The sequence below is a fragment of the Otolemur garnettii genome, unplaced genomic scaffold, assembly GCF_000181295.1.
Source record: "Otolemur garnettii isolate 467f Iridium unplaced genomic scaffold, OtoGar3 scaffold00210, whole genome shotgun sequence".
Lineage (NCBI taxonomy): Eukaryota > Metazoa > Chordata > Mammalia > Primates > Galagidae > Otolemur > Otolemur garnettii.
The window spans coordinates 952,510-978,995 of NW_003852605.1; the positions used below are offsets into that span (position 1 = coordinate 952,510).

General features: G+C 50.2%; 1 protein-coding gene across 2 annotated transcripts; it reads left to right on the top strand.

Annotated features, from left to right (window-relative positions):
- The first annotated feature begins 11,173 nt into the window (after positions 1 to 11,173).
- DMBX1 (diencephalon/mesencephalon homeobox 1) lies at positions 11,174 to 16,696 on the top strand. Of its 2 annotated transcripts, none has more exons than XM_003801419.2 (4): positions 11,174 to 11,336; positions 14,440 to 14,618; positions 14,883 to 15,231; positions 16,239 to 16,696. In XM_003801419.2, exons 1-4 carry the CDS (start codon positions 11,183 to 11,185, stop codon positions 16,694 to 16,696), a joined length of 1,140 nt encoding a protein of 379 aa, XP_003801467.1. In that variant the 5' UTR covers positions 11,174 to 11,182. The 2 variants fall into 2 exon arrangements, with proteins under 2 accessions (XP_003801467.1, XP_012667929.1); XM_012812475.1 differs by having other exon boundaries at positions 11,183 to 11,334; positions 14,423 to 14,618.
- Positions 16,697 to 26,486: the final 9,790 nt, after the last annotated feature.

Genomic DNA, 26,486 nt, shown 5'->3' on the forward strand with positions numbered 1-26,486 from the left:
GCTCTGCTCCATAGGGGACTCTATAGTCCATGTTTCTCGGCCCAGCCCTGGATCTGCAACAGCCCAAAGCAGCGGGAATTCGTCCCCAAGGCAGTCCAGGCCAGGGCCAACCTGGTGGGGAGCCACTTCCTCTATGTCCTTGTGAGGCCAGGAATGTCTTGATGCCCGGCACTGTCCCTGCTACATTTCAACTCCATCCAAGTCTCATTTGTTATGGTCTCTGCTGCTTTAGCTTGTCTATGCTGGAAAGGAAGCAAAGAATAAAGGAAGCAGAAAATCTGAGCAATTACTGGGACAACTCTATGGCCTGTGGTCAGGACCCTCGGCCTCCCCCACCGCCAGCCTGCCCTCAAGAACTATGCTGGACTAGAGAAAAAAAACCCAAACTGGTCTCTCTCATGTTCTCTCCCTCTCTGGCCTCAGTTCGCTGTCTTACAAAAAATTAACTCCTGCCGCCTAATTTATCTGCACCCTGTCCCCCCAGCATTAAGGACACTGGAAAACTGGAGGACTGTAGGTGGAGGGGCCTCCCTCAGTCTCGCCCCATTAGCCTGCGGGGGGCTAATTACCCCAATTAGCAGCTGATTTATAATTAATGGCTCGGACCGAGGGATAATTGGATGTTAATGGATAACAGTTTGTGCTGGGAACTAAGCGCTCAGGCTCCTCAAAAGGGCCCACTCCAGACCTTGGAGCTCTCCTTGCTGGCACTCCTCCTACCTGCTGGGCTCAGTCCCTAACCCTGAGCTGAGAGGACAGGTGAAAACCTCCCCTGAGGAGTTTATGAGTTCTAGGTGCCTGTTGTAAAGTCCAGCACCCTGTCCAACCTGACCCTTGGGGAGCCACAAACTTTTAAACCCACCCCTGTATGCTGACCTTGGCTCCAATTCCATGTTCAGCCCTCAGCTAAGCCAGAAGGATGATGGAGATTCTTTGGCCTCAGTAGCCCATTCCCTTCCCATGTGGATCAGGCAACGTGGGGCTAATAGTGGCAGTGTGGGGTATCATGGTGCCTATATCAAATGCCACTGGTGGGTGGGGCATAGCCAACATGAGAGCAGTGGCCAGGGCTCAGTGTGGGACGGGGGCAGACCTCAGTCTGTGGCAAGGTCAGGGCCACAGCTGTGGCTGGAAGTTGGTGTTTTGGCTTTTGGTAGGGACACTGGATCCTTCCTGCTAGGGGTGGGTAGGACAGGGGCAGGGTGGGGATGAGACTGTGGGCACTGGCTGACTCAGTTCTGGGCCCTGCTGCCCCTCTCACATGTTTTTAGAGCTGGTTTCCCTTCACCCATGGCATCTGACCATCTGCGATTCCCCTACAATCTGAGCTGGAACTCACCATGCTAACCCAAAGTTCATTGTACCTCAAGCAGTGGCTATATCTTTGTTGGAGGAATGAATGTTTAATGTGCTGGAGACTTGGTATTGAGAGCTGGCTGGGGAGCCAGACTTTGCCCTGGAGGGGCCCTGGACTAGTAAGGTTATAAGCCCTCTGGTGAGCACTGAGTTCTCACTTTGGATTCCATCCTGGCTAAAGCAGCTTCACTCTGTGGCTTTGGGCAAGTCGCTTTACCTCTCTCTAGATCTCAGCTTCCTTTTCAGACAAATGGAAATTCTGAGGTTGTTGGGAGGATTAAATGGGATACTGCTTGTCAGATCTCTATGAGGATGGCTAGCAAAAATAGTTATGATTTTATCTCTGCTAAAGAGCAGGCAAATGGGTAGCTATAATTCAGTAAGGTAATGCTATGGAGAAATTAAAGAACACCTGACCCAGCCTGGGTATCAGGGAAACTTCTCGAAGAAGGAGGTACCTAAGCTTAGTGTGAGGAATCAAGGGTTCTCCAGGTAATGCTGGTGGAAGAACAATATTCCCAGAGGAGGAGGCAGCAACATGGTGGCTTTGGAGAGCCATGTCTCAGTGGTGGGTGAAGGAGTGGGCCAGAGGGGAGGCAGAGAAGATGACAAATTTGGATATGCCTTTTAAGAAATTTGACTTTGGCCGGGCATGGTGGCTCATGCCTGTAATCCTAGCACTCTTAGAAGCCAAGGTGGGGTGATAGTTTCAGCTTAGGAGTTCAAGACCAGCCTGAGCAAATGAAAGACCCCATCTCTACTAAAAATAGAGAAATAAGCTAGGCATCATGGTGGGTGCCTGTAGTCCCAGCTACTCAATAGGCTGAGGTGGGAGGATCACTTGAGCCCAGGAGTTTGGGGTTGCTGTGAGCTAGGCTGAGGCCATGGTACTCTAACCTAGTCAACAGAGTGAGACTCTCTCTCTCTCAAAAAAAAAAAAAAATAAAATTGGCTTTGAAGGCACTAGAGATTACTAGTTTGAGACACGGGTTCATTTGTTTCAAATCGGGGAGATAGAAACAGGTTTAAGTGTGCACTGATAGGATAATGGGAGCAGAGGTTGGCAACCCAGAGGAGTAAGGATCTGAGGGAGGTGGATGTTTCTCTTTTCCCTGTGATCTTGCTGGCCATATTGAAACTTTTGGTGCAGAGGCATGGCTGGGAAGAATCTAGTCCTTGGCACTGGGAGGAGGAGGCCAGTCCCTGGATTCCTGCACTTTTAAGTGCCTGATACTGACAGTGGGAGATTCAGGGAGCTTGGAGGGCTTAGCAGTGACCCCTAAAATTGATCTAGGCCTCTTGCAGTCCCTGTAAAATGAACAGCATCTGAGGATATCTTGCAGACCATGTGCTTGCAGCGTACTTGGTCAGGGTAGGGTAGGGATCTCTGTGCCTTCACCCTAGGCTCCCACTGACAATTCTTGGCAATGCAGATCTAGGACAGATGTAGATATGGGGCACTTACCAGGCTTGGGGTTCAGCCTTCGCAGTTCCCAAGCAGGTTAGCCAGGTGACTCACCTTCCTTGAGCCTCAATCCTCATCTGTAAAGTGGGTATAATAGTATTCTCTCCCTTAGAGAATGGGAGTAGGAAGTTAGTGAGGTTGCTGAAGTTGAGTATCTGGCATGTGCCAGCCATAGAGCCTCTCTCGAAATCTTGGGCCCAATAGCTCAGAGATGGAAGACTTCTAGGTCACCACCAACACACCCACCTCCCCAGCCCCCACACACACTCATGCACATGCAAATGCATGAAAGAATCCTCCTTCTTGGCTACCTCACAGGTGGCTGGCCAGTCTGGGATATACCCTTGTCATCATAGAGGTCGTTTTCCCTGCTGAGGCAGCCCATTGGGTCAGTGTCATGTCAGAAGAGGTCAGAGATGGTAGGACCCTCATCAACATCCTGGAGTTGGGGCAGGAGCCCTGGCCTTGTGCTCCTGGGTTCGTGCATTTGTGATCCTCTACCTGCCTGAGTGAAAATCTTTTTGGACTCTAAACTGTGAGGTAGGAAAGACAGCTACAGAAGCCTCCTCTCCAAGAGGGTCACCAGAGAACCTCCGGGATAAAGGGGATAAAGGGACCCCAGGGATAAAGGGGCAGTAGAATTTCTCAGGGAAGGAAGTCCATGGCTATAGGCTACCCTCAATCCGTCCTTCTGCTACTGACACTCAGGGTGAGTCCTTGGCAAGGCCTGTCTCTTGGCTACACTTTGGAAGTAAAACCAGATAGATTTTCAGAGACAGAGACCCAGGTTTCTGTCCTGCTTCTGCTTACTGGCTGTGGGACTTTGGGCAGGAGGTCTTATATCCCCAGTCTCTGCTTTCTCATCTATGTAATGGTGATAATATCTACTAGTAGGTCTGTGCCGAAGCATAGTAGATGATATACCTGTAGTGACTAGAATAGGATGTGGCTCATGGTAAAACGTTCAATATACATTTTTTTAAATGTTCAAAAAATTCAATGTAGCTGTTGTTGTTAATAAGCTGTGCCTGGAACAGAGAGAGGAGGTGAAATGCTCAAAGAATGTTGGTTTCTTCTGCTCCTGATTCTTTCCTTTCTGTTAAACAAAGTTGTTCTGCCTCATGTGGGAATGAGAAGAAACTGAGGGAGAATGAAAAGTTCAGAGGAGAGGGGGAGGCGAAGAGCTATGGGGCAGGCCTGTGGGGTGGTCAAGCCGGATGTGACCAAGGGAAGGGTCCACTTTCCTTTTAATCAAAGGCGCCTTGCATGCAGTTTCCTGCCAGTGCTGCTGTTAATTTATAAAAAATGCCCCCTAATAAAATTCTGCTTGATTCTTCGATTGGCTGGGCATTAGGCTGCAGCCAGCAGCGACGCAGGGACATAACGGATGCATTTGCAGATTTGGAAAATTAAAGCCATCTATATGGCGCCTGTGGCGGGAGATCCGCCGATCTGCTTGCTTAATGAAATATAAAGATTCTTTTAACCAATGTAAGCACAATTCGACAGCTTGTGAAACGCGGCCGTGCCATGATGGATGGCCCTCTTGGCTCGCCAGGAATTGCGGGGCGGCACCTTTTAAATATGTAATTGATTCTGTTTGGAGTGTGCGGTGAGGTGAGCCCAGGCAGGGCCTGGCCTGGGGCTGGGAGTACAGGGCCCCTGTTTGGTGGCTCCTGTAGACCCTTAAGGACTCTGGCCTGGGCAGCCTCCTTGTAGGGCCACCAGCACTCAAAATTGGATGTGGGTGGGCTCTAGCTGCTAGCCCTGGCTGAGGACCTCAGGGGAAGGCTCAGGCTGCTCCTACTTCTGGGAAAGGGCCCACTGTGCAGAGGTTCCCCCATCCAGGCCAGTATACCTGGGGACAGAGGAGGTAGTGAGCTAGGACTCGAAGTGTCTATTCCTCCCTGTGGACCACAGAGGCCTGTGGGAGCCCTGCCTCCCTCATCATCTCTAATCTAAAATTCTTTCTCATCCACTCAACATTTGTTATTTACTAAATACCAACTGTGCGCCAAGCTCTGTGCTAGGCAGGTATTGCCCAGAAAAAAATGAGTAAGACTAATGTGTTTATTTTCTCTATCTCTTTGCTTTCCTTTTCCTTCTTTCTCTTTTTTGTATTTTTTTCTCTTCTCTCTCAGAGCCTATTCAAGGGTGGAAGAGCCAGGATACACTGGCCTAGCAACAGTGGAGAGGGACCATATGACTTCCTAGAGCACCATTTAGTGTATATTCCTCTGGTCACGCATTTGCACACACAGGCTCACAGACAAGCAAACTCACTAAGATGTATAAAAGAGCTATAGACACAAGCAGGCAGATGTACATACGGTCATGTGGCCAGTCCCACTCGGGCTGCATACATGTATGTCTGCACAGGGGACACTGAGGTGAGCTGCAGACATGTGGCAGTGTGGTAACTTGGATGGTAAGTGGCATCTACAGACAAGGGTCCCTCTACGGCAGCGGTTCTCAACCTGTGGTTGCAACCCCTTTGTAACAATGAAAATACATCCTGCATATCAGATATTCACATTACGATTCATAACAGTAGCAAAATTACAGTTATGAAGTAGCAACAAAAATAATTTTATGGTTGGGGGTCACCACAACATGAGGAACTGTATTAAAGGGTCACAGCATTGGGAGGCATCAGGAAGGTTGAGAACCACTGCTCTACAGCCTCAGAGAAGACCCAGAGCCCTGATGTCCAGCTGCAGTGAGGAAGAGATGATAAGGCGGGAGAGAGATGAGCTCAGCTGGGAAGATATGGAGTCACACACAGCCTCTTCAGACAGCACACACATGCACATATGTGCAAACACATGTGCACACACACACAAGCATGCATGCCAGGTGGAGTGTGCATTTTCTTTGCTGTCCTCCTGGTGCCTTGGATCAAATCAGAGATGATAGAAATGAGGGAACAGAATATGCTGGGTAAAAACCTCCATGACTGGGGTTGGGAACTTCACCTGTGGAAACCTGTTCCACCACTTTCTACCTGCATGGCCTTTAGCAAATTATCAATCTTTCTCACCTTCCATTTCCCAATCTGTTAAGAAGGGGATAATAAGAGTCCTTACCTCCTGCGGTGTTGGGAGGATTCATGGAGATTTCTGATGCATCAGAGGCACTTCATAAATAGTTGTTATTATTAGTTCATTGATCTGATCTTTATCTCCTGAGCCCTGCTTCTGCGGGAGGCCTGTGGTCTGGGCTGGCTTCAGTTCCTGGCTTCAGTTAATAAAGACACAGTTGTGCATCAAAAACTGTGAGATCAGCAATAATTAAGTCAATTAAAATGTCACTTACCACATTAATAGCAGTGAGTTTTAAAGCAACAAATCCCCTGAGTTTGAAGGGTGGGGGACATTCCAGCCTCAGGGGTTGGGGAGGAAAAGGATAAAGTTACTTTTCAACGCTGTTCTCCCTTCCCCACCTGGAGCTTGTGACTGCCTTTTGGAGCCTGGCTCCACATCCATTTCCCACATCCATTGGATACCTCTTTCTCAACACTCCCTTCCCCCAAAGAAGGAAAGAATATAAATGTGAAAATCACCTGTGATCCCTTCTGCTAGCTCCCAGAGATAACCTCTGTTAACATTTCGGGATATAGCCTTCCAGACTTTTTCTCCATGCATATTTATACATACATTACAAAAATGGGATCACATCATGCATACTGTTTCCTATTTCTTTCACTCAACAATATGTTGTGAACATCAGCAATACAGACACCGCATCATTGTTTTAAACTGTGACACTGTACACTGTGACAGGGCACGCCTGTCCCCTCATTTACTGAACTAATAATCCTCTCTCGATGGACAGGTAGGTCTCCAGTTCTTTGCCTTCATAAGCAGTGCTGTGATAAATGTGTACACATATCTTTGCACTTGAAGGGTAAATTTCGAGAAATGAAATTGTTAAGCCAAAGACGATGCTAGTTTCTAAATGCTTTTGATGCAAGACAATAAAGAGCTCTTTCATCAATGAAGTAGGAGGAAGGACTTCCCCACTTCCCTTGATCTCCCTGGGTAATAATTTTTCTTCATATTTGCTAATCTGCTTGGTAAAAAATGATATTTTTATTGTTTCTCTTTTTAATTCTTTGGGTATAAGTTGAGCTTTTGTCAAAAGGGCTACCTTTTTGTGTCAGTGGGCTATTGTGTTTCTTCCTTAATGAGTTGTTTCTTTATTTACTTAGGCCATCTTTTACTAAAGTGATCATTTTTTTTGATGAGACGCATCTTGCTTTGCTGCCCAGGCTGGTCTCCTGGGTTCAAGTGAGATCTTCCTGCCGCAGCCTCCTGAGTAGCTGGGGCTACAGGCGCATGCCATCATACCTACCTTCTATTTTTACCTTTATTTGTGCTATTTCTTTTTTTAAATCAATTTTGCTATGTCCCATATAGTATGTGATAGTTTTTCATATTTGCCGTCAGCCTTTTCTCTTTATGGTCTTGTGCTACATTGATGTTTAACACTTTTTATCACCATGTCTATCATTTTTTTCTCTTAGATTTCTGCCCTTGGGGTCATGGTTGTTTTGCATAGAGTGAGCTTCTGTAAACCGGTGACTCAGAAATCTATAAATCTAGCCCTCAGCTCTAGACTCCTATATCTAATTGGCAGTTCAAAACTCATACTTGGACGTTGCATTTATATTTCACTCTTGCTATGTCCCCAGAGGCAAGAATCTTTCCATTCTCTCCCTCCCTAGACCTGCTTCTCCAACCCAATGCTCTGCTCATCTCCACTCTGCTGCTCAAGCCAACAACTCAAGTTATCCTTTTTTAGCCCTCTTTTGCTCACATCTTATAACGAGCTTAATAGCAATCATGCTGATTCTACTTTCACACTGTGTCTAGAATCTGGCCTCTTCTCACTGCCTCCTCCTGGCCTAGTGAAGGCAGTGCGGTCACCAGCCTGGGCGCTGCTTTTCTTCTTGCCCCTCTGCAGTCTGTTCTCTGTAGAATTTTGTCTGTTGCAGACAAAATGAGTATTTATATATTTATTTATTTATTTTTGGGACAGAATCTCACTTTGTCTCCCTCTGTAGAGTACTGTTGTGTCATAGCTCACAGAAACCCCAAACTCTTGGACTCAAGCGATTCTCTTGCTTCAGCCTCCCTAGTAGCTGGGCCCACAATGCCCAGCTATTTCTTTTGTTGTTGTTGTTGTTTGTTTGTTTGTTTAGCAGGCCTGGGCCAGCTTCAAACCCACTGGCCCCTGTGCATGTGGCTGGCGCCCTAACCACTGAGCTACAGGCGTCTCTCAAAATGAGCTTTTAAAAGCAAATCATATGCTCAGCACCTGTAGCTAAGTGGTTAGGGCACCAGCCACACAAACCGGGGCTGGTGGGTTTGAACCTGGCCTGGGCCTGCTAAACAACAATGACAAATTCAACAACAACAACAACAAAATAGCCATGCATTGTGGTGGGTGCCTATAGTCCCAGCTACTGGGAGGCTGAGGCAAGAGAATTGCTTAAGCCCAAGAGTTTGAGGTTGCTGTGAGCTATGATGCCATGGCATTATACCCAAGGGCAACATAATGTGACTCTGTCTCAAAAATAAATAAATAAATAAATAAATAATAAATTAAAACAAATCATACCATGTTACACCCCCTGTTTAAGACCCTCCAGGTGCTCCCATCACATCTAGGATAAAATCTAAACTCTTCCTCTCCAACTTCACCTCCTCCACGACTCCCTCCCTCTGTGCTATAGCCACCCTGATTTTCTTGCTATTCCACATACAAAAACTTGTTCATGCCTCAGGGCCTTTGTTCTTGCTGCTCCTTCTGCCCAGAAAGCCTCACTAACTTCAAGTTTCTGCTCAAGTACCAGAGAGCCCTTTCCAACCACACATTCCAACATGGTCTGTCCTTTCCCTCTTGTAGTTCTCCTTCCCTACCTTATTTTTCTCAGAGCACTTATTCTTGTCTGACATTATTACACGTCTTTCTTTCTTTTCTTTTCTTTTTTTTTTTTTTGAGACAAAGTCTCACTATGTTGCCCTGGGTACGGTGCCGTGGGTCACAGCTCACAGCAATCTCAAACTCTTGGGATCAAGTGATTCTCTTGCCTTAGCCTCCCAAGTTGCTGGGACTACAGGCACCTGCCACAATGCCCGGCTATTTTCTTTTTTTTGTTGTTGCAGTTGTCATTGTTATTTTAGCTAGCTTGGGCTGGGTTCGAACTCACTAGCCTCAGTGTATGTGGTCGGCACCCTACTCACTGAGCTATGGGCACTGCCATATTACACATATTTTTATTTGTTGTTATATACTCACCCCCCATCCAGGAATGTAAATTCCATGAAGTTAGGGACTTTGGTATTTAGTGGGTGGGTGCTTAAAAAATGTCTGTTGAAGGCCAGGCGCAGTGGCTCATGCATGTAATCCTAGTACTCTGGGAAGCTGAGGCAGGTGGATTGCTTGAGCTCAGGAGTTTGAGACCAGCCTGAGCAAGAGTGAGACCTCGTCTCTGCTAAAAATAGGAAAAATTAGCTGTGCATTGTGGTGGACGCCTGTCATCCCACCTATTCAGGAGGCTAAGGCAAGAGGATTGCTTGAGCCCAAGAGTTTGAGGTTGCTATGAGCTATAAGGCCATGGCACTCCACCCAGGGTGACAAAGTGAGACCCTGTCTCAAAAAAAAGAAAATTTCGTTAAATGATTATGTGTAATATACAAATGTGTCTGCTGCTTATACCTGTAAGAATATCCTTATATGGAACTGTGGGGATAATGATGTTGAATCTGTGTGTGTGAACAGGATGGCTTTTGTGACTGCCTTGCCAAGAATGTCTGCGTACATGTATTTGTGTATGAAATGTGTGTGCTTGTGAGTTTGTGAGGATGTTTGGTTAAGAATAGTTTCTGTTAATTTCAGTGAGTGTGGGGAACTGAGACACCTGGAAATGTCTTCCTCTCATCCAATGGACCTGCCATTGCCACAACCTTCCCCTTCTTCCTTCCACACCTGGTATATAGGAAATATCTTTGTGTCTTTGGGAGACTGCAGACATGGGGTCACATTCCAAAATGGTACTTCGTGTTGATGCAGAGTGAGTGCACAGCTGAGGACTATTGAAGCAGCAATGTGGGGCCTTGGATTGGCTGTGTGATCTCAACATGGCACTGTTCTTTCTCTAAGCCTCAGTAGATTCATCTGTAAATAGGGTTCATTGTTCTTGGCCTGCTAGCTTCTTGGAGGCATGGTGAGAATAGAGGGAGGTAAGGGCAGTGAATATCTAACAGCCATAGCAATAGTGCTCTTATGTCTTTGGAGGACCTTAGGGTTTGAACCCATTATCTCATCATAGTGAATGCCTCAATGGGGAATCCAGCTCTGGACTTGGCTCCAGGGGTCCTGAATGGATCTTTGTTGAATAAATAATAAGTGTGTGAGTAAATTGAGGAGTGTACAAATGGGGAGGTGTCTGGGCAATTTAAGGAAGACATGACTGCACACAGCAGCAACTGGATTTGTAAGTCACAGTGACTAACACCTTTGAGCACATGTTGTAACAAGGCCCTATTATAAAGACCTCTCTTCCTCCTTGCAACAACCCCAAGAGATAGGTACTATTATTAACTCTATTTTGCAGGTGGAGAAACTGAGGAGGAGGAGTTAAGTGATGAACCCAAAGCCACAAAACTCCTCAGTGGGGGAGCTGAGATTCTAGCCCAGGCCTGGCGAGGTGGCTCACACCTATAATCTTAGCACTCTGGGAGGCTGAGGTGGTGGATTGCTTGAGCTCAGGAGTTAGAGACCAGCTTGAACAAGAGTGAGACCCCGTTGCTACTAAAAAGAGAGAGAGAGAAATAGATTCCAGCGGCTTGGTGCCTGTGGCTCAAGTGGCTAAGGTGCCAGCCACATACACCTAAGGTGGTGGGTTCGAATCCAGCCCGGGGCCACCAAACAACAATGATGGCTGCAACCAAAAAATAGCCGGGCGTTGCAGAGGGTGGCTGCGGTCCCAGCTACTTGGGAGGCAAAAGCAAGAGACTCCCTTGAGCCCAGGAGTTGGGGGTTGCTGTGAGCTGTGATGCCATAGCACTCTGCCCAGGGGGACAGCTTGAGACTCTGTCTAAAAAAAAAAAAAAAAAAGAGATTCCAGCCCAGGCAGTCCGACTCGAGAGCCCAGAGCCTTAAACCCTATAGTGAGTGAGTGGGTGAATGAAGGAATAGAAGCAGGAGCTCTCACACTCTAAGTCATGAGTGAGACAGGCCACTTCCTGATGGCAGGAGCTTCCACCACCCCATAGGCAGGTGGGTACCCCCCACATTAGAGTCTGACTGCCCTGCCCCATGTCCTCTCTTCCCTATCAGCAGGTGGATGCCACCATGCAGCACTATGGGGTGAATGGCTACTCCCTGCACGCCATGAATTCGCTCAGCGCCATGTACAACCTGCACCAGCAGGCGGCCCAGCAAGCCCAGCATGCCCCTGACTACCGGCCTTCCGTGCACGCCCTCACGCTAGCTGAGCGCCTGGCTGGTAAGGGCCCTGGGGATGGGACCATGGGGACAGGACTGTGGGGCCTGGGGAGGAGAGGTGGCCCGGGTGGCCTGGGGGAGGAGGCTCTGAAAGGCAAAGAGAGGAGGGAGCACTGGCTAAGCTTGTTCTGGGCAGCTCAGAAAGACTGAGGTCACTTAGAAACACAGAGAGAGGTCAATTCGACATCTATGAACGTATGTCCCAAGTACCCCTTGTTTGCCGGCACTATTCTGGGTACTGGCTTCCCTCTGCCTTCAATTTCTCAGGAAGCTGTGAGGAAGGTATTCATTAGTCCTATTAGAGGAAGAAACTGAGGAGAGGAAGAGACTGTTCCTTTATAGCTGGGAAGTAACTGGAAGGAGCCTGGAATGCCCAGGGGAGGAGATTCCAAGCACAGGCAGTCATAACTATAATGACTCCCTTGTTTTGAATACCAGCTGTGGGCCAGGCACCGTGCAAGACATCAGACCATTCAATCCTGATGAGGAGAGACTATTATCTCCTTTAATGGACATTTTAAGGGAACTGAGGCACAGACAAATTGAATCTATGTGGGAGTGACATTATAGCTAAAAATATGAACTCTGAAGTCATAGAGTTGTGACCAGGGCAGGGTCTGCCCATTCACTTCTCTTTTCTCTGAGCCTCTGTTTCCCCTTTTATAAAAAGGACATAACGGCCGGGCCTGTCCCATAGGATGGTTGGCAGGTCATTTGAGGTAATATATGAATAGTAGTCATCAGAGCCTTGTAGGTGCTTGGAAGTCATAATTACCCAAAGTCCAAGGTCAGTACCCATGAGGGAGCTGTAGCCTGGTCCCCCCACTCTTGGGTCATCTGATTATTGTCTTGCTCTGCCAGACCCTTGGTGGGTATAAGCAAGATTTGGTGACATAGGTGGGGAGCTTGATTTCCTGGGAGATAATGCTACTCACTCTGTCTTGACCCAGGACAACTTGGTAAACCCATGTGGTCCCAGCCCTGTGCCAGGCAGCCCTCAGAAGACTTCAGGGAACTCCTAGAAAGAGCAGGTGCCCACAGACACATAAGACAGCATGGAAGGAGGAGTGTGGCCAGGGTCAAATGGTGGAGCAGCTCAGAGAAGCAGGATCAGCCTTTTTAATAAGGGAGGATTTTCTGCAGACCACAGGGCAGGAATCAGGCCTTAAAAAGGCATGGCAAGGTGTGGGGACCAGCATGAGCCAAGGTCCAGAGATGAGGTGGGATCTGAGGACCCAGCCTGACAGATGGGGAGTGGCCGGTCCCAGCACGCGTTTACATGCTACTGGGCCTCTGGGCAGGACTCAGTGGGTAGCTCCTCTAGATCAGTGTGTGGTGTTAGTCTTCAGTGTAGGGATGGGGCATGCGGTCCTAATCTGGCTGTGGTTACTTCCCTGGTTTGGAGCGAATCCCCCATCAGTTCCTAGCAATGTTCATGAACCCAAAGACCAGAGCACAGAGAGAAGCAGTCAGGAATAGTGGCTTGTTTGCTGGTGGGGATAGAGGAACTGGGGTGTTCAGCCTAGTCCCCAAAGGACAGGTGCTCCAGGTGGGCCTTCCAAGCAGAGGTTCTGCCCATGGTATGGGGCACTTGGCCTCCCCGTAACCACTCCTGCTTGCAGTCTTTGGAGCCAGCAGTAGACTCTGAGCTGTTGCTCCCCTAAACAGTGTGAGGCTGATTGAGTGGCCCCCACTTCTTCCCCTGCCCCAGGGTAGTTAGCATGAACTCAGGGCTTAGTCAGGGCTGGGATTAAGGCCAGTTTATGAGAAGTTCAGGGCTCCCTCTTTAAACTGAAGAAAGAAGGCTCGGCGCCTGTGGCTCAAGTGGCTAAGGCACCAGCCACATACACCTAAGGTGACAGGTTCGAATCCAGCCTGGCCCACCAAACAACAATGACAGCTGCAACCAAAAAATAGCTAGGCATTGTGGTAGGCGCCTGTGGTCCCAGCTACTTGGGAGGCAGAGGCAGGAGACTCGCTTGAGCCCAGGAGTTGGAGGTTGCTGTGAGCTGTGATGCCACAGTACTTTACCCAGGGGGACAGCTTGAGGCTCTGTCTCAAATAAATAAATAAATAAACTGAAGAAAGAGGATCCCAAAGTCTGGGGCTTCCTAGATACCCAGTTGCCTCTTCCTTCCCATTTAAGGTGACTCCCCAATCCCTGGAGTGCAGGGGAAGGATGCTGGCTGCCCTGTGCAGAGGCTGAGACCTCTGAGAACATGGGTTGCTTTCATCATACACAGGGCAGGATCCTTGAACGAGGTGATGGGAAGCAGTGTGGAGTGAGGTTACTGACCACTCCGCAGGGACTAGTCAAGCAGAAGGGCTACAGGTGGATACCAGCCTGAGGCCCACACTATCCTGAGTGCCTTTCATGTTACCAGACATGTCCTTGAGGAGGCAGCTGATAGGGTCAAGACTGAGTGCAACAAGCCTTTCCTGAGACTTTCTGGGCCCTGCCAGAGCCAGGCTTTCAGCTCAAGAGGTATAAGAGCAAGAGCCTCAGGTCCTGCCATAAGAGACATGTAGGAAAATTAGGATGATGAGACTTATGTGTAGAGAACAGAGAATAGAGTACTGGTGAATTCTCTCTGCCTCCCCTAACTGGGCCTTGAGATGAGAACCAGCCCACAGCCTGGCTTCTCATAGTCAGGGGTCAGGATTCTGATGCTAAAAAAGTTGTAGTGTCCAGCATCTGAGGGGTATAGAGTATTAGAATCTTTGCGACATAGACTTAAGGATCATTAGTATCCTGTAGTCTTAGAATATTATAGTATCCTGAGACTTTACAGACCTCAGGGCAATACCCACCTACCCACTCTCAATGCCAAATAACGATGATCCCTTCTGTCACATGCCTGATAGCCATTCATGAAGCTGAGTGAGACCTCTGTAGTCCTGACAGTGGATCAAGGGGTAGAAAGATCTTAAAACTCCAGCCATATGGAGAGGGAATGAGTGATTTCCAAGGGCAAATGGCCAGAGGCCAGCTCTGGCAGCAGCCAGGGTGTCCAAAGTAGGTCAGAGAAGGATAAGAATCAAACCTATTTCCCATAATTAAATGGGCCCCCTCTCCTTGCCCTCCAACGGCTGTACATTTCAAGACATCATCTTGGAGGCCCGCTATGGTTCCCAGCACCGCAAACAGCGTCGCAGCCGCACAGCATTCACAGCTCAGCAGCTCGAAGCCCTGGAAAAGACCTTCCAGAAGACTCACTACCCAGATGTGGTGATGCGTGAGAGGCTGGCCATGTGCACCAACCTTCCTGAGGCCCGGGTGCAGGTATGGCCCAGCTCCCTTAACTAGGCCTTGAAGACAAGCACCAGCCCACCCACCAGTCCCCCCTTATCCTGCAGTCAACATGTCATTCCTGTGCCAAGGAGTAAAGCCTTCCATGACAGAAGGGGAGTGTTGGAAGGGAGAGAGTGTGTGTTTCTTGGGGCAGGAGAGAGGCAATGTTACCATATACAGCGTTTCCCTGAGCACACTGCTCTACAACAAGCCTTCTTTCCTCTCCACCTCTGACTGCCTCTCTCCTGTCCCCAGGTGTGGTTCAAGAACCGCAGGGCAAAGTTCCGGAAGAAGCAGCGCAGTCTGCAGAAAGAACAGCTCCAGAAGCAGAAGGAGGCTGAGGGCTCCCATGGGGAAGGCAAGACGGAAGCCCCAACCCCAGACACCCAGCTGGAGACTGACCAGCCCTCCAGTCTGCCCAGTGGTGACCCTGCTGCTGAGCTTCACCTGAGCCTGTCCGAGCAGTCTGCCAGTGAGTCAGCCCCAGAGGATCAGCTGGACCGTGAGGAGGACCCTCGGGCAGGGGCTGAGGACCCCAAAGCTGAGAAGAGCCCTGGGGCCGAGAGCAAGGGTCTGGGCTGCAAGAGGGGCAGCCCCAAGGCAGGTGAGCCTTGAAATAGGCTGGGGCAGGCTGGGGCCTGACAGGGGCCTGGGTATGTGAGGTGGGCCAGAGCAGGGGTTGGAGAATAACTGGCACTCAGGAACATCACCAATTAGCAAGGACTGTTCAACCTTGAGTTGCTGAGTCATGGAAAGGTGTCCTGGGTTCCGTGGGAGGCTGGCAGGGGAGGGGTACTTGGGGAGCCCAGGGCAGGGTAAAAATTATTTATCTGGCTGGGCAAGGTGGCTCTCACCTATAATCACAGCACTCTGGGAGACTGAGGTGGGTGGATTGCCTGAGCTCAGGAGTTTGAGACCAGCCTAAGCAAGAGCAAGACCCCATCTCTAAAAATAGCTGCGTGTTATGGTGGGCACCTGTAGTCCCAGCTAATCAGGAGGCTGAGGCAAGAGCATCACTTCAGCCTAAGAGTTTGAGGTTGCTGTGAGCTGTGACACCACAGCATTCTACTGAGGGTGATGAAGTGAGACTCTGTCTCAAAAAAAAAAAATTATTTATCAACCACTTGGGAATACTCCAATATTTTAACAATCGGTCCTGATGTACCAGTGCATACCGAGTGAATACCATATCGGTACCAGAGATTGCCACATGCAGCAGAGACACCCTGAAGCTGTGTTTCTAGAGAAGCAAAGCCGTATCTCAGATGCAAACCCAGGCCCAGGCAGATGGGTGGGGAGGGATTATGGCTGAGAGCTGGAGGAACAGGATGGGAGCCATGGACAGAGGGAGTAAGGCAAAGTAACAGCCCCTGGAAAGAGAGAGGGACTCCCCAAGGACAGACATGGCTTGGCAGGGAGCCTCAGGAAGCCTGCGTCTCTCCCAAACAGGGCTTTGAGCAACACTTCAGAGGACTCCTGGCTGAGATGGGGTGGATATGTTTTCATGCAAAGCTGTCTTTTCTGCCAAAAGGGTGGGAAGGCTGAGGGCGCCTCTCCTGGCAGCCCAACAGCCTTGTCCTAAGTACTTGGTTCTTGGTTCTCTGTTTGCAGATTCCCCAGGCAGCCTGGCCATAGCGCCTGCAGCCCCAGGGGGCGGCCTCTTGAGCCCCTCCCATTCCTACTCCTCGTCCCCACTGAGCCTCTTCCGTCTGCAGGAGCAATTCCGCCAGCACATGGCGGCCACCAACAACCTGGTGCACTACTCATCCTTTGAAGTGGGGGGCCCAGCCCCCGCTGCCGCCGCAGCTGCTGCTGCCGCTGCTGTGCCCTACCTGGGTGTCAACATGGCGCCGCTGGGCTCTCTGCACTGCCAGTCCTACTACCAGTCCCTGTCAGCAGCTGCTGCTGCCCACCAGGGTGTGTGGGGGTCCCCACTGCTGCCTGCGCCCCCAGCAGGCCTGGCACCTGCCTCGGCTGCCCTGAACAGTAAAACCACAAGCATTGAGAACCTGCGGCTCCGGGCCAAGCAGCACGCAGCCTCCCTGGGACTTGATACACTGCCCAACTGATTGACCTCCAACCCAGCCGGTCTTGGGTGTCTTGGGTGCCCTCTCCCAACCCCATGGTTATCCCAGATGGCTCTCAAGGAGTTAGCTCTGTGAGCCCAGGGATCCTAAGCCCCGGTCCTGTTCCCTGCTCCCTTTCTCCAGACTCCAGCCTAAGGGGAAGCCCACACCTACACACCCTCTGCATGGCCCTGCTTGGACCCCGTGGAGGACAAATGGGGAGGAGGTCAGAGGCTGGGATGCCCCAGCTTCCCTTTGGGCGGTCAGAGGCTCTCACTGGCTAGATCCCTACCCACCTCTGATAGCGCCTCCTCCCTGCCTTCCCTCCCCTTCTGCCCCCTAGTAAGTCAATGTGTGGAATGTGAGATATAAATATAAATATATAAAGCTATATTTTCAGGCACCTGCCTGCCCCAGGCCCCTGCCCCGTTCCCATCTCTTCTCCACTGCCACCCTTGCCTTCACCTCCAGCTTCTGCAGCGCACCCCACCCTTGTCTTCTCTCTCTCTCTCTCTGACTCTATCCCCTTTCTCTCCTCTCCGTATCTTCCTCTCTCTGCGTGGGTCTGGTCCTGGCCCCCTCTCTGCCCAGGCTCTGCCTTTCCTGCCCTTGGTCTCCCACGACTCTCCTCATTGCTCCTGGTTTCTTTGGTGCTGAGTATGTCGGTGTTGTCAATTCCTAAGCTATGTTTTGTTTGGCGTTGTGGCTGTTTTGGTTTTAGTAATTTTGTTTCTTCCTATCCTCTCCTCTTCCCTCTCCAAATCTTCCCTGCTTGCCTGTCTCCTCTCCCCGCCTGCACCCGCTCCAGGCCCCTGTTCCTTTCCATGGTCTAGAGGCAACAAGGCCGTAGCTGGAAGCCCTATAGCTCTGGAGCTGTAGGCAGGAGGTGGCACATCCCCCCCACACCCATACTCCCCCAGGCCTGACTTCAAGGAGTCATGGGTTACTTTCTCTTCTCTCTTCTCAGTGTTGGGGTCCCAGTTCCCTAGATCGAGGAGGCAGTAGTCAGGCTAGGGCAGGCGATAGAATGCAGAGTTCCTGCCTATAAATTCTTCAGGGACAGAGGCCTGGCATCGGCGTTCACCCAGTACTGATCGCAGGGCTCTAGAGCTCTCCTTGGTGAGACTTTGCTGGTCAGAGGGAGGCAGCAGGGGAAGAGGTACCTCTGAGGGATCAGGGCTCCTGCCCACATGCAGCCTCCAGGTCAGCAAGTACCGTCCATCCCAGGAGTGCATCTGAGCCAGGCATCAAGGCTGAACTCTGGCTCCGAGTCATGGTGAATGCAGACCACACAGCAGCACATAGTTGCAGGCTTCTGTTGGCTTCCCAGAGGCAATTGTTGAAATAAGAGCCTTTGTTCAACTAGTCACTGACACAGAAAGGTGTGTTCCTGTTTATGGTCAGGAAACCCAGCTCAGCCAACTTCCTTTCAAAGCTGTGTGTCCTCAGGCAAGTCCAAAGCCTCTCTGGGCCCATTTCCCCATCTGGGTTCGATGGCCTGTCAGATACTGTTTAGCTCTATAGTCTGCATTCTGTGCTCACAACTTTGTAGGACAGAAGTTTTTAGTTAAATTAACAACAACTACCATGACAAAAAAGCTCTCAGAAGCAGAATGAATGAATTAGAAAATTACTATTGCCTTGTTGTGGATGAAGAGGTATCTTATGCACAAGCCTCTCTGTGGACACCGCCTCGGTTTCCCCATCAGTATAATGGGTCCCTTGTAGTTCTGACAATCTGTATTTGATACTGCTTTTCTTGAGTTTCAATGCTGGCCTCTGGGGTCATCCCATTTCCATGCCTTTGCATGGTCTCTGGGGCTCTGGGCAGTGGGAGGGGAACACTTGGACAGATTCCTGGTCGTGATCCCCAGCCCTTTGTGGCTTACCACTGAACATTCCAACCCCCGCCGCCCAGAAGTTGATCTGAAAACTTCCAGTAGGAAGAGAGAGGTCTTCTTGGTCCCCTGGTAGGATGGTTTGATCAAGCAATCAATGTCCTTCATCCTTGGAGGGTCAGTCTGGGCTGGAACAGATGCAGAAGGCTTTGGACAGGAAAAAAATGAGGGGAATGATAGCTGGGGCCAGAAAACGTGTTTGAACAAACCTATGGAGACCAGAGTAAGTGGACTACGGGGAAGGGGATGGCTCACTTCATGAGAAGTAGGGCTGAGAAGCTTGGAACCCAGCCCAAAGACCTCACCTCTACATGGCAAGTACCAGGACAGGCAACTGAACAAGAACCCTCAGGTGTCTTGCTGGAGTCTGGAATTTGGAAGGTGAATCTAACAGCCATGGGGCATCAGAGGAGGAGAGACTCAGGCAGGAGCCTGGGAGGTTGGCAAAGACTCCAGGAGACTTGGAAGGGGTTTGGCTCAGGAAGGGTTCTGTGGCCCATGGTGTAGCAACTACCCTCTGGGATCAGCCCCCAGGAAGTTCTGTTTCTAAAACAAACAAAATCTTATCTGAAGCAGGCACAGGAGGCTGAAGCTTTTTGTCTGTCCCTGGGTGTGAGTGACTGTCACTGGGTTTTGGAATCCACCAACCCTAGACATTACCACCTCCTCTAGAAAGCCTCCCCTGACCTCCAAAGAGTTGCTCTAGAGTTGATCTTCTAGAGTTGTGTTCTGTAATGAGAGGAGCCAGGCCCACCTTAGGCTCAGCCTAGCTTCCCTCAGATTATTCAATTGACCCAAATACATAAGCTCTGAGAAGGCAGGGAAGGTGTATGTGGACCCTGCCCTTGGGCAGCTCTCAAGTCATTTTAGGGCACTAGCTTCAGGGACTAAGGGCAGCTAGAGAGCAGGGGAGGTATACTTGAAAGCAGCACCACACATGTTCTCAGGAGGCAGAGGGTATGGGTGTGGGTGGGCCCACCTTAGCTGGCATGGAAGCTGGAGCCTGGCCCAGGACTGCTGGGCCACCCTGAGCGCCGAGAGCCTGGGGCTCAAGCTTTGACTATCCCTTCCAGGAAGGCCTCATGCCTGGCCTGTCCGTCCTGTTCGAGGTCTCCCTTTCCCTGCTTCCTCACTCCTCACTCCTCCCCAGAGCACGGTCTGGGGTTCTGTGTCCCCACCCCAACTCCACAGCTGGTGGGTAGTACAGACTGCTTTCCAAACCAGCTGTTTTGTGATCCTTTGTGCTTAGAGGTCATGCCAGCCCGTGGCACTGTGTACTGTATTTATTTATTCTGTTAGTTGAAAAACAAGACTCAAACCACCCCTCCACCCTTTCCCCTACGTAGTGCAGCATGACACTTTGTCTGTGTATTTGTCCGTTTTACTTCCTGTGATGTTATGACCTGTCCTGTGTCCTATTTGGCTAATAAAAGAGAACCCAGCAGCACAAACCTTGGTCTATGTTCATTTCCAGAAGAGCTTGCAGTGGGCTGAGTAGGCAGTGTCTGTTCCTTGCCTCTCTGATGCTGTGGCCAGTGGGGAGAGAGGCAAACCTTCTGCACAATTGGCCACTGCCTCACTGGCCATGTGGCTCTCTCTAGAGCCCTTACCAGTCTGCCACTCTGGAGTGGAGACAGGGGAGCAGATGGTGGAGAGGGCTCTATCGTCTCTAGACTTTTTGGACCTCACTCTAGCTCAGGTGGCAGGGGATACCTGGGAATATTCAGGGTAACCTGGGGGATGAGTCTGGAGAACAGAGGGAGGCAGAGGATTCTGTGGGAAACTGCAAGCAAGCTAGGGCTAAAGGGGAATGACAGGAAGCACATTTGGATCTAAAGCCAGAACCGTTCTCCAGTGGAATGGGCGCCCTTCAGCGGGAGTGAGTTCTCTGTCCTCAGAGGTGAGCAAGTCGAGGATTTCTGCTATGGCGCGTGGTATGTGTGTATGTGGTATTATAGGTCTACATGCAGGTTTGAGAACCTGTGCCATGAATTCTAAGCATATTCTTGCATCTGCAAGAGAGAGACTGTGAGACTGGATATATCTGCAATAATTGTAGGACAAATGCACAACTAAGTCCTGGTCCCTCCTGCTGCATTTTAAGAAGAGGAAGAGAGATCTGCACCACTCAGCTCTCACTGCTATGGCTCCACCTCCACCCCTGGAGTTCCAGTGTGTGTGAGCCAGAAGTGGCTGTGTGTTTGCCTGGCCGAGGTTTCGAGGAGAGGTGACAGTTACCTCTGCCTGAGGATTTCCTGGCAGGAGAACTTCAGCTGGCCTGAATGTTTGCAAGAAGCTGTTGCATGGTCTTCCCAGGGACCTGGCCTCCCCATTGCCCAGGTTGACCCCAGGAGACACATTCTTCTCTCACCAGTGAGGCTGAGGATTAGGACAGGGCCTGTCTCCCCTTCACCTGCCCCCAGCCTCCCTGGGAGGAGCTGATGGATCAAATGTCTGCCCCAACACCCTCTGCTCCCTACCTTGAGTCACCTGCCCCCTCCCCCAGCCACAGAGTGCCTCCTACATACCTTAGCCTCAAGGGACACACCTTTCTTGGCATAGAGGGAACCCTGGTAACACAACAATTCAAATCATTCATTCGCTCAGCGCTTACAGAGCACCTGCTGTATACCTAGCCCTGTGTTAGGAAGTGGGTACCTAGAAACAAGTAAGGAAAACATATCCCAAAACAGGTATAACACAGAGTGATTTGGGGCTTAGAAAATAGAGAACTGTGTGAGCACAGAAGAGTCTCTAGCTTTTGGTCTTTGCGGAGGGAGACTTTTGACTTGAGTCTCCTAGGTCCAATGTTCACAAGGAGGGCAAAGAGAAGGGACTGGCACAGCATGTGCAGAGCATATAAAGCTGTAGGACCGGGTCGGCTGGGTGAACCCCTGAGTCCTAGAAGGATAAAGGGCTTTTCTGGATGGGGCTTGAGGACAATGGGAGCTATGTCAGCAGGTGAAGATGGGAAAGGAAATCGGGAGCTTGGATTCAACCCCAAGAGCCAGGGCCGTGCAGGCATTGGAAGCTATTCCCAGTACAGGAGTGGGGTGATCAGACTTGTATTTTAGTAACACCCCTCTGCCACCCCTACCCCCTACATATGCCTTTGCTGGGTAGTGGTTCATGAGAAGAAGCTGGAGCAGGGACCCAGAGAGCAGAGTGGATTCAATCTAGAAGATGGTGGGTGGGAGGAATGGGCTGGACTGATGGAATGATCCTGAATTTAGGTTAGTTTTGTTTGCTTGCATTTGAGGAGCCTTTGATTTATTCAAAGCTCCATATTGTGTCTGTCTTTGCTGCTGATACAGATTTTGACAAATACATAGCACTTTCTCTTTGCCTAACACCTTGCAAATAATAAATTGCTTAATTCTCACACAATTCTATGAGGTAGGTGCTATTATTACCCCATTTCACAAATTAGGAAACTAAGGCACAGAGAGGTTAAATACCTTGACTAGAATCACATAGCTAGTAATGGGTTAATTAAGGGATGAATTTGGCTAGCTTCAGAATCCCTGCTCTTAACCTTGGCTGCTGTCAGCAGGGTGATGGCGAATGAAGCCATGTTGCTAAATGAGATCACACAGAGGGAAGCGGAGAGTGGGACCTTGGGGTTCTCAGCTTACTGTTTACCGGGATAGTAACTGCCCTTCTCTGGTCCTCAGTTTCCTCTTCTGTAGAATGGGAATCATTAACCATGTCCAACCTGCTTCTGGGGAGGCTCAGAGGAGATGAAGAGGAGAAGGCACTGGGGAGGATGAGAAGCTGAGTGGTTATGTGCCCAGCACACAGTAGATGCTCAGACAACTCATAGAGGGGTGGGGTGGGGAGTGAGGATATGCATGAGAAGGGTGAAATGGGAAAGGTGGGGGCTTCCCGAAGCTTTCTTCCCAATTTCCCCTTAGGCTGCAGTGTTCTTTCAGCTCAGGGGTCTGGTTCCTTAGGGACCCCTGCTGATTAGATCTTACGGTTGGACCCTTTTAGGGTTGGGCCCCCCTTGTCTCTTTCCCACTGATCTGCCCTGGGCTGGATCCCCCTACCCCCAATCTCTCATTCTCCTTTTGCTTCTGGGAAAGCCGATTAGGAGGTGGCCTCCTGCCCGCCCCCCCTGACAAGTGTCTGAACTTCCAACAAAGGCCCTCAGAGGGCTGTGGAGGGAGGGCTCAGCGACTGGGAACCTGACACCACCCAGCCAGGATCACACCAGCAGCCTAGGAGGTATTTTTGTGGCTCTGCCCGCCATACCACCCTATGGCAGGCAGGAATGTGACTCTGAGAGGGGACCTGGCCCCACAATGGCCTGGGGGCAACTTGGGGGCATCTTCACCTGGGACACCTTCACAAGAGGGAAAGCAGCAGGGGCCGGTGCCTGGATATGTGCACATTCCCTCACTCACTGACACTCAGGCTTCTCTCTCTCTCATACACACATACCCGACACACGTTCACAGCACACACACACCCCCACTCTCTCTCTCATACACTGGGGACTCATACATGGGACGTGCTGACCTCTGCACTGGCTCACACAATCCCAGGCGTCTGTCTCCTTGTCTCTCATGCTCATGTACACACCTTCTACACTCCATCAGACAGACCTCCTTGCTCTGTTGCCTGGATGCTGCCCCTCCACCCCCCACCCCAGACACGCATTCTTCTTGGCTTATGCTCCAGACAGCCCCTGAACGCTCAGAGAGTGGAACCAGCTCCCTGCTACAGACAGGCCTCCCAAGCCACTGCCAGTCTGGTGCCTACGGCAATTGTTGCCCTGGGCTTGCTGAAGATACAGCCCAAATGCCCAGTGAGAGCCACATGATGGTACTAGGGCCACTTGCTCACCAGCATGCACTGACCTACACATTCTCCCCAGGGTGCTGCCTGGGGCCCACCTCCTCATAGAGCATCCTCCCTCCAGGGCTGCCTCATGGGCATGTGACCCATATAGTGGCACAGGGTCTGGGCTCAAAGGGTCCCATGATGTTCTGATATCACCATCTTGAAATCCTTAAGTTATTGTCTTCCTCCCTCCCTCCCTTTCTTCTTTCCTTCCTTCCTTTGTTTCCTGCTTTCCTTCCTCTCTTTCTTTCCCTCTTCCTCTCTCTCCCTCCACCCCCCCTCTTTCTCTCTCTCTTTCTTTTTCTTGACAGAGTCTTGCTCTGTTGCTTGAGTTAGAGTGCAGTAGTATTATCATAGCTCATTGTTACCTCAAACCCCTGGGCTCAAGCAATCCTCCTGTCTCAGCCTCCCAAGTGGCTAGGATTATAGGCATATACTGCCATGTGCAGCTAATTTTTGTATTTTTTTTATAAAGACTGGGTCTCATTCTTGCTCAATCTGGTCTATAGTGATCCTCCTGCCTCGACCTCTCAGAGTGCTGGGATTACAGGTATGAGCCACTGTGCCCAGTCTTGAAATCCTTAAGCTTTAAAGAGGGGAGCCAGGCATGGTGGCTTACACCTATAATCCCAGCACTTGGGAGGCTGAGATGGAAGGATCACTTGGGTTCAAGACCAGACTGGACAGCACAGTGAGATCCTATCTGTAAAAAAAATAAAATGTATAAAATTATCAAGAGTCTCTGAATTTTCATTCTGCACTGGATCCCACAGATTATGTAGCTAGTCTCACCCCAACTTCCGTCATGGTCTCCCCCCACAACGTACCGAGCCCTTCTGTGGCTTCAGAAACCCAAGGTCAATGGAAAGCCTTCAACTTCTCCCATCTGCCCAAATTCCTCCACTTCCCTTTGCAGCTGAGGCTTCCATCTTCATCCCTACTCCTCACCAGGCAGCTGAGAGCATCCTATACTTCACACTACTCCCACTGTGACTTTGGGGCTCAGTGTCCTCATGTGTAAAATGGGGCTAATAGTAATGCCTACTTCAGGGTTCTTTGCGAGGATTAAATGAGTCAACATCTATGAAACCTCAGCATAGGCTTGTAAATGCTTAATAAAAGAGAGATTACTCAAATGATCATGTATATAAATGTACACTGCTGGGGGTAAATCTGGAGAAGACTTCTTTGACCTATAAGAGCTTACAGCTAATAGGAGAGGCCAGCTGAGGCTAGAATCAGGAGTCCCTCTAGGGCAAGTCATAGCTTGATTAGAGGTCAGAGCTGGAGCTCAGAACAGGGGCAGGGCAGGACTCAATTTGAGGCAGGGCTAGGGGATCAGCCTGTGACTACTGCCAAGTCAATCACAGTTTCATAGTTTCATTTCCAGCACTGACTCACTGTGGATCATTTAATAAGCTGCTGGGCCTCTGGGAACCTCTGTTTCTTCATCTTTAAAATGGGGAGATCTCTGTCTACCCCTAGGCTTGTGGGAATTGAACGAGCTAATAATGGAAGTGAAGGATTAAACTTTGGCTGCTACTACTAATAACTCTAAGCCTGGTCCCCTGGGGATCCCATTTCCCATCCTCCAGGCCCCGGAGCCTGTGTGGACCTTGCCCATGTCTCCAGCTGTGGGAAACTGCCACCTCAACCTGGGACCCTTTCCAAGAGGTGTCTGGAGATTTCACAAAACCTTTTGAACAACAAAGGCCACAGCAGCGATATTTCCTCCTGGGGGCTGACCGCCCAGTGGCTCCTTTATCTTAGTAACCAGGCTTGAAGAGCTGTTCTTGGAAAGAGCTTGAGTGGGCGTGTGCAAGTGTGCGTGGGTGTGAGCGCGTGCACACAAGTTGCTCTTTGTTGCTGCTCCACCTCAGTAAGCCAATAAACCTGCAAGCCTGGGTTCTTCACAGGTCACCCTATCCCTCCACTGGCCTTCACACAGCCTGTGCTGGGCAGCCAGGAGGAAGGGGACACGTTCTTTTGTACCTTAAGAATCTCCCAGAGGAGCCAGGCACCCTGGCTTACATCTGTAATCCTAGCACTCTGGGAGGCTGAGGCCAGTGGATTGCTTGGGCTCAGGAGTTTGAGACCAGCTTGAGCACGAGAGAGACCCCCATCTTTATGAAAAATAGAAAAACAAGCCCGGTGTTATGGCAGTCATGTGTAGTACCAGCTACTTGGGAGGCTGAGGCAGGAGGACTGCTCAAGCTCATTAGTTTGAAGTTGCTGCCATGAAGATGCCATGGCATTCTACCCAGGGTGACAGAGTGAGACTCTGTCTCAAATTAATTAATTAATTCTCTCAGAGGAGAGAAATCCAGACAACAGGAGCCCCATACCTCAGGGAGAATCCAGGTTAGCTGAGGTGGATACTGGGTAGTAGGGAAGAGATGAAAAAGAGTTTAGGGCAGTGCATTCTTCAACCCTCTGGAGACAGGGCCAGTGAGGTGGTCTGAAGGGGTGGCCTCCATCAAGTGCACATTCAGCCTGCTGTTGACAAACCACCTAGAGAAGGACTCTACAGCCAACAAGCTCCCACCTGATTCTCAGACTCTGGGCTATTGGGAAAGTGGGACTCAGGGTCTTAGTCCCTATTTTCAAGTCAGGAGCTTGGATCTTAACAATTTCTGACCCTGATATAAATCTCTGCACTGGGTTAGGTAGAAGCCACAGATATATAGGCAGAATCTTGAGTAGCTAGTATAGAATTGCCTGCCTTCTCACCTCCCTCTCCCACTGCTGCCGGGGTGCTACAGAGCCCAGGGGAATGGACAAGGCAGGGAACAGTGTGACCACTGAAGGGCCAGGCCTGTTGGTGTCTGGGGAGTCCTGCTTCAGCTTCTCAGACCAGGCATCCTCAGTCCCATCAAGAAGAGGAGTTACTGACACCCAGCTTTACCTAGAAACTCAAAGGGGGAGGAGCGCACTACCTTCCAGGGCAGTCTATTCCAGGTCTGACTATTGCAAGGTTCTTCTCATATTGAGCTGAAATCTGTCACCCAGAAGTCTCCTTATCAGGCCTGGCTTGGCCTGGTGGGGGGGGG

Coding starts and splice junctions, on each gene's coding strand:
- DMBX1 (XM_012812475.1), top strand. CDS start 11,183: ATGCAGCACTATGGGGTGAATGGCTACTCCCTGCACGCCATGAATTCG. Junction 14,619..14,882: donor TTCCTGAGGCCCGGGTGCAG/GTATGGCCCAGC, acceptor TCCTGTCCCCAG/GTGTGGTTCAAGAACCGCAG. Junction 15,232..16,238: donor GAGGGGCAGCCCCAAGGCAG/GTGAGCCTTGAA, acceptor CTCTGTTTGCAG/ATTCCCCAGGCAGCCTGGCC.